At 29.8% G+C, this 8,242-nt stretch overlaps 2 protein-coding genes across 3 annotated transcripts in view; one reads left to right on the plus strand and one right to left on the minus strand.

The window, feature by feature from the left end:
- LOC126907942 (uncharacterized) overlaps positions 1-8,242 on the plus strand; it is a 143,560-nt gene that overhangs the window by 118,856 nt on the left and 16,462 nt on the right. Inside the window, exons 5-6 of the mRNA XM_050689671.1 lie at positions 2,371-2,616; positions 2,674-2,747. Coding sequence (XP_050545628.1) covers positions 2,371-2,616; positions 2,674-2,747 — 320 coding nt within the window. The remainder of the gene's footprint in view (positions 1-2,370; positions 2,617-2,673; positions 2,748-8,242) is intronic.
- Positions 4,673-8,242, minus strand: part of LOC126907954 (ABC transporter G family member 20-like) — a 6,990-nt gene continuing 3,420 nt past the window's right edge. The window contains exons 6-10 of one of the 2 annotated variants that reach the window (XM_050689699.1): positions 7,652-7,828; positions 7,495-7,581; positions 5,430-5,669; positions 5,311-5,341; positions 4,673-4,891 (exon numbers count right to left, since the gene is read on the minus strand). In XM_050689699.1, the coding sequence (XP_050545656.1) occupies positions 5,313-5,341; positions 5,430-5,669; positions 7,495-7,581; positions 7,652-7,828 (533 nt within the window). In that variant the 3' untranslated portion in view covers positions 4,673-4,891; positions 5,311-5,312. Of the gene's footprint in view, positions 4,892-5,310; positions 5,342-5,402; positions 5,670-7,494; positions 7,582-7,651; positions 7,829-8,242 lie in introns of both variants that reach the window. The other variant, XM_050689698.1, reaches the window with a different exon arrangement.

Below are 8,242 nucleotides of genomic sequence, written 5' to 3' on the forward strand. Positions count from 1 at the left end.
CCACTTTTTCTCAGCTCTCACCGAACGGATTTCTTTCAACGATACGTCAAAAGATCACAAATCGTATCTAGTCGAAGACATTACCCTTAAAAATTGAAAAAAATTCCCCCGTTCTCCGTAAATGGGGGAAACCTCCAAAAAAATTACAAATTTAAAAATCGCTAATTTTCGAAATTTTTTCAATTTTTTTTTACTAAAAACTGGCGTAACTTTTTCAAAAATGAACATATGAATAAAATTTTTTTTTTACAGATGCTTGATGTCCCCGCGAGACGTCTCGCGGTGGGCGAGTGAGCTGGCGGGTCGGACCAGCCACGGACGTCGACGCATTCGAGACGGGCTTATTGCTCTCTCAATGGTCGGCGCTTGCGGTACCGGACCGACATGTCTATGCGAATGAAGCGGCGGAAGAGTTGGACCAGAGGGTGGCCGCAGCCTGCGACTTCGCCCTTCCGGCCAAACGACCACCGTCGACTCGTGGACCGCCAGTACACTGGTGGAATGCCGAGGTGGCGGCTAGGCGTAAGGAGTGCGTCAGGGTCAGGAGGGCCATGACGCGCTCCAACCGTTGGCCGCGGGACCCGAGGGAGGCGCTGAGGTCGGCCCGCAAAGAGCTGAAGCTCGCCATCAGGCGGGCCAAAGCGAAGTGCTGGGACGAACTCATGAAGTCGGTGGACCACGACCCGTGGGGGAAACCCTACCGGATCGTTATACGGAAGCTCCGCGGTTCACCGGCTTCCGGTCAACTGGAGGCGGAAGTGTTGGAAAGGGCGGTAGACACGCTCTTTCCGACACACCCACCTCTGCCTCCCCCTGCGTTCGGGGACGACGTGTCGGTGGAGAAATTCACCACCCAGGAGGTGGCCGACGCGGTGGCGCGCTTGCGGGGCCGGATTCCAAACGCGATTCCAAACCGGGTGTGGGGGTTGGTAAACGACCTCGCCCCGGACTGGATACGCGCCGTCGCGAACCGCTGCCTCTCGGAGGGTGAATTCCCCACGAAGTGGAAGAAGGCCAGGCTGGTGCTTCATTTAGGATATTTATAAGAAAATAACAGATCATGTAGCTTTTGGAATAATCCATCAATTTTTTAAAAATTAAACACTATCTAAAGATTTGCATCGAAGCGTTTTTTATGATAGTGATTTTAATCACTGTCAAATATCATTATACTTGATCCAACTATGTCACGTCACCACTGTGCCGCGACCCCATTGTGCTGGGTTTTTTATTTTTAGACTTCATTTGTTCTTCAACCATTCAATGAACATTTTTATATTACAATTATAAATTAAATAATGCGTTATGATAAAAAAACTTTAATCCACACTTTATCACCATTACACATTTAAAAATTATAGTAAATGCTAAAATATTTGATTAAAATTTGTAACTATTAGTCATTTTTTTTGTTAGATTATTTTATAACATTTCCTAAAACTTAGAATATGTTATTCAAATGGTTAGTGTCAGTAGCGTAGACAGAAGTGCATATTGAGAAGAAAGATATACTAAAATTTTTTACAAAATTTCATATATTAAACCATTTTATTTCCTGATTACTTCAGTTTAGAGGTATACAGAATAATTTTTTTACAATGGAAAGGCTCATGCTCCTTAACCCTGTAAATGTGATGTCAGTGAAAAAATGAATTCGGTAAGTCGATAAATGAATGAATCAAATGACTATATTGATATTTTGACAAAATTTTTGTATAATGTATTTCTGTCGGATCATACTGGCTGTCCAGGGGTGGTAGTGCATGATTCGGGCTGGCTTAAACTAAAAGGGATAGTCAGCGGATTCTATTGTACTCGGCCGACACCCAACACTGATAAACCAATGCTCTTAAATACAAACAAAATTATTAACACAAGTAAAAAAATAAAATTTAATATAATACAGTAATTTAGGCGATCGTAACAGCTCCCTATATTTGACGCTGAAGGTAGATTTAAGAATATTTAACCGATTATAAATTAATAAATAATTAGTACAATGAAAACAAAATAATCATTATTTGAAAGAAAATTTACGCCATAAATTAAAATCTCAAAAACAAAAAGTAATTGTTTATTAATTGTATTCATAATATTTAATTAACAATGTAATTTATATAGGATCCTTTTCCCATTTGTTCCTATTTTTCATAAAATTGAACAAATAATATTTTATTTTTTTATCAGTATAAATTAATATATTTATAAAATAATTCTTTAGGATTTATTTTCAAAGTTAAATGTCAATCTATAATTATTTTTATTAAACTATAGTTGTTGCATTAAAAGAATATATTTTTAAATAAAAGTATAAATAAATAATATTTGTTGTTCTATTTTTATGTGTTTAAAATTAAATTTTTCTTTTAGAAAATGAATATATAAGCCTCAGAATTTTTGCACATATTTTAAATGATACATATGTCAAAATTCCAAACAAAATGGTGGGTCTTTTCAACAAATTTCTTATGGAGTTTCGTCGAAAAGATAAGTCAAAAACTGGGAAAATCCCTGTAAATGATTTTAGACGGACCATAAGAAATGTTATCAAGAATGATGATGTCATAGAAGATATAGCAGAATCTTTTAAAAGAGTAGAATATGTGTATTATGAAGGTACATATCAAATTTTAATTTAATATTTTCGTTAAAATTAACACAATTTTATTTCAGCATGGTTATTGAAAAAAAGAAAAGATATAGATGCAATAAAATTTCCAAAGTATTACATGCAATTAATGTATAAGGTAGATAATGATGAGATAGATGACAATAAGTCAGATACGGATTAATTAGATGATTATTATTTTTAAAAAAAACATTATTAGAACCACGATATATTTAAAAATGTTAATAACTTCAAAATTTGCTACAAACCAAGCTTTGACTTTTTTTTAGATGGATCACTCTCTAACATTTAATATATTAAAATATATGTTATCATTAAAAAAAAGACGTTTTTACTTTTATAAGAATTAAGGGATTGACCTGCAAAACATTTCACTACCAAAATATTTAAAATTCAAGAAATAAATAGTACTAACTAAAGCAAAACAATAATCCTCAACTTAATTATTGTTTTATTAGAAATCTAGCTATCAACGATAAATTAATTACTCTACATATTCCATACTAAAATATATGTTAAGCACGGTCAATGGTAAACATAGTTACCATGGAAATACCAGTGATAGTCAGTGTTTGAAATATAAGTTCCAAGCCTAATAAATGAATTGAGTTATAAGTATCACATGGTAGTAACAAAACACTATGATAATGAATTCAAATGATATTGCAACAATATCCACCATAGGTCAAAAGGAAAAATAAAATTAACTTTTAACAAGGCAATACTCCTTGTAGGAATTTGTTTTTTTCGAATGTATCTTAATAGTTTCAAAACAGTGAATAATTCAGAATTATTCACTGTTATTTATTCAGAATTCATTTTGTGCTCTCTACTATCATCTATTGTTACATTGTTTATCTAGCAATAACACTAATATATATATATATATATATATATAAAATTTATAAAGTGATTTAAAAAGGAAATTTTAGAATATAGTTTTAATTAATCTTTAGAAGTAATCAAGGCGTATATATATATATATATATTAGTTTAAAAATAACCAAAATGGTTAAAAAAATTTTAAAAGTTCTAATATGTTATTAGTCAATATTATTTGAACTTGGCTCAAACTTAAAAATTAATATACTTTTGGATTCAGTGGCTTTATAAACCGATAATTCGACTTTTTAAACATTAAATAACTATTAAGTTATGGCAATATTAATTTTGATCATTTTTTTTAATTCTAGTCCACTGTGGTTTGATATGGTTCTGGTTATCTTTATTTTGTGCTTCCGATTTATCATATTTAACAACCAGCTATTAGAAGGTTGCGATGTTTTTCTTCTTCTTGATCTTGATCCAATACTCTCGGTTTACCGCTGCTCATCCAACGGTTCCATGAGGATCAGGATTAATATTTCTAAGGCTGGCGCAGTTTATAGTTATAACCGATTTTTATAATCATAGCCTGTTTCTTTCAATTCTGCGCGGCTTGTTAATACGTAATGATGAGTGGTGACATTTTTATCAATATTATATCATGGACTTAATGGCACCTTGATGAATATTTCTGAAAGAACAACTGATTTTTAAGACTTATATACATGAACAATTTTTAGCTAAAAACAATTGAATAGTGAGAATTTTAAAGTTTCTTTATCATATGTTTGTATAACCATCTCTAGTTTATTAATCAATCCTATTCCTACATGAAGTACGATAACATTAATATCAAATGGATGCGTTTAATTGGTTAATTTTGGAATATTTAAAAATTAATAATAAATAATTTAAATTTAATATTATTGGAAATATTAGACGTATGAAACAACAAAATGAAATCGCAAAGAAGTCTCTTCTCATTGAATGATTTCACAAATGTGTTAGTTAAGGATCGTTAGTAAGTTCCAGTAGTTATTTTTGACATTAAAATATAACATTAAATTTCGCGAAATTTATCTCCTCGAAATTTTAACAATAATTCAAGAATAATAATAGAGAATATTTAGATCATTCTGTAATCATTTATTAATATGAAATTAATCTTTTGTTGCATTACGACAGAAAAACCTAATTAATCTGATTAAGATTAAAAAACTTATACGTTATAGTTATGCATATGACTTATTTTATTATAAATAATTATTATTAGAATAAATAATTGAACTATTTTATTATTTTCATTTTTTTTCTGTATTCTCTGAAGAAAATTAAGATCATTTTTATAATTATTGTTTAATGTTCTGATGAATTTGAAAGCTGTTGTTCATGTCAGAGAGAACGGTTGAGTTGAATCAGACACCTACGCAACGTGACCTGTAATTATATTACAATTAAAGTTAATAAACAAAATATTTTTTTTAGAAAATAATTTTTTGATGTTTATGATTATTGTTCTCGATGGAATAAACAGAGACTCATACATTTTAATAATTTATTTTTAACACACATATTTATAAAATTTTAATAATATATTAAAATACGAATCGATCAATAAATATTTCGGTTCAATCTTACTAAAGAATCCTCGAATTCCTAAAGTATGTATATTTAAAAATTTTGACCAATCTGAGTAGACAAATTCATATATATTAAATATTTAATTTATTATTTTTCACTCTGCTTAATAAGAATATAATGTTTCTCAGTATAAAGATAGAAGGAACAATATTTAGTTAAATTGCATATATTGAATATTTGTATTACTTCATTATTAGTATTTAAAGTATTATTACTTTTAATTTTCCAATTTTTTCTTCTGATTAACTAAAAAAAAATATAATCTTAGAATTCCATATAGTTAAAATTAAAAATAAAATTGTAATACTTAAAATTTCCTTGGGTATGTTATTACATGGTATAGAATGTGTAGTTGTGGTCATCGATGGTTTGAGTTTTTTTATGTACATACTAATATGCCAAAACAAAATTATCCAAAATATTGTAGATATAAATCCAAAATATACTTCAACTTGTAAAATATTCCAACCTTTTAAACACATATTACGCATTGATACTGTGGACATGGTTAATGGTAGTAAATAACTGACGTTCTGCAACATTTCTGGCATACTTTCAATAGGCCATAAGATACCTGTCAAGAAATTTCAAAAAAATTCAAGTATAAAAATATTAATTTCTTTTTTTTTGACAATTAACAAAACTTTAATCGTCAAGGCTCTGTACAATTACTTAATTCATAGTCACTTTAAAATGTACGAAAAGCTCATTAATTTTTTGCTTATAAAATAAAAACGGATACGAATTTGTAAAATAAATTACGACGTGTTTTAAAGGACCGGTTGATTTTATTATTACACACGCTAAATTACAATACTTCATACAGTAAAATCTTGTTAATAAGCTCTCAAAGAGGAAATAGTAAAACAACGAATTAATTCGTCTTTGATTATTGATCAATATTAGATAATAACAACACCGTATGGGTTTCTATGTCCAATATAAGGTATTAAAGATTTAATGGATGTTCGTGTGAAATTGAGATAAGAAAAACGCTTCTTTGATTTTTTATTTGTTAGGAATATTTTACAGTAAAAACTTCAGGGAGCAAAAAAAAATAGTGTGTTAAGCGGGGTTTATTATGCTTGATAGGTTTAAACGATAAAATATATATGGGTACTTTTTTTTTCAACACACTTAATTGTTCAGTATTACTTCTATAATGTAGTTTTAATTTTTATATATTTAAAAAGTATGGTATGGCTTTCAAAGGTGCCGTCAAATGAAAGTGAGTATATTTAGTGGATAGGTCTCACGGGTGGTGTGGTAACCCAAATCGTCCGGGAGCTTACTGTATGCCCTGTAACGTACACATTATTCGTCCTTCACCAACATTAGCATTTCAATACCAAACTAGTGCCTGATCAGCACAAACGTCCCTACGGCCTACTACAGATATGCGACACGCGCGGGTGTAAACAAAACCGATGATATTCTTCTTCATTAAATAGATATATAATAACAGTCAGTCGACATTTTAACACGCTCGCGGCTACTCATTTTTTATTACAGATTATACTTTATTTGCTACAACCTAATTCCGACAATATTATCTTTTACTATTAATTTAATTATTAGGATTATTTTATTACAATCGGATTGTGTACACAACATCACTAGAGATCCAGTCAGGTTATATTTAAATATACTATTAAATAGAAATAAATGCTTGTTATCGTTGTTAGTTGAGAGTCTATCTTTATTGGTCACGAAACCGCTAATTGCCCTTCTAGTGGGATATAAATTACATAGGGCCAGCGTTGCCCCGTTAAGGTACAGCTTAGCCAACTGTTAGGATCCTACCGGGAAAGCACTGTATAACACTCGGTAAGACTCGTAGTAGTAGAACTTGATCGTACACACTATTACCGGATAGGGTTGGGAAATATATATTAGTGTATGTGACGTCAACGTTTAAACACTTACAAGGACTTCACAACGACACGACCCTCGTCACACGGAGTTGACCCCTGTAAGTATCGTTTTTATGGCGTCGGCACTGAAGTCTCTTTCACGCACAGTTTAATTGCACCGCCGTAAGCGACATCATTTTGACGTCATCACAGATTCGGCTGATTACCCGTGAGACGTCATCACTAAAACACTCGATATCTCTTTCATTTAACATCACTTTTGAATGAATGGAAATTAATAAACCCAACACTAATAGCTTTGTTTGAATATGACAATATATCAGTGTATTCTAAAATGAAATACTGCAGCAAGAAACATCATTAACACTGTTTTTAGTATTCATAATCAAATAAGTTATAATATTTTTAGTTTAAATTACACCCGTGATTCACTATAAAATATACCAAACTAATTTCATGCTAATAACACTTAATTTAATAGCGTTAATTTTATGATAAACCATTTTAATTTGTTAGATTACTTACCACTGAGTAATAAAATAGGGTAGAAACATCCTATAGCAATATGGCTTGCGTTTTTTTTTATTTTACTGGCTTTTGAGATAATCAATCCTAAATAAAAATAAATACTTATAATACTAATCATATTTTAATTAAAAAAAAAAATTTTTTTCTTACTTACCAAAAAAAATCCCACTTATACCTTGTAAAAAAGCCAAAAGAAAGATAAAACTTAAATTTCCTTTGCATTCTATATGGAATACTACTAACATAAAGATTAATACCAATGCTGTTTGTATGAAAACAATTATTAAATGAATAATCGTCTGACACAAAAATATTTCAAATGGTCCGACACCTATAAATCATTGATATGATAAATAAATATTATATATTTGATACAAAATATGGTTAAAGATACTATATAAAATATTTTATATGATGAAACATGTTAAATATTATTATNATACAAAATATGGTTAAAGATACTATATAAAATATTTTATATGATGAAACATGTTAAATATTATTATTTAACATATTTAACATTTACTAAAAGAAAATTTTTGACTTTAATATTGAGAAAATCTTTGGAGTTCGAACGATGCACATCCTATTTAGTTAAAAACTCCAAAAAAGTTCGTTGGTATAATTATTATTTGATAAATATGTTTATATAATTACTTAAATATATTAATTCAATATAAATTTTATATTGAATAAAGGTATATTCATATATAAAAAAATAATCACACATATATCAGACAAAATT

The sequence above is a fragment of the Daktulosphaira vitifoliae genome, unplaced genomic scaffold (genome assembly GCF_025091365.1).
Source record: "Daktulosphaira vitifoliae isolate Bord-2020 unplaced genomic scaffold, ASM2509136v1 Scaffold_5, whole genome shotgun sequence".
NCBI classification, from domain to species: Eukaryota; Metazoa; Arthropoda; class Insecta; order Hemiptera; family Phylloxeridae; genus Daktulosphaira; species Daktulosphaira vitifoliae.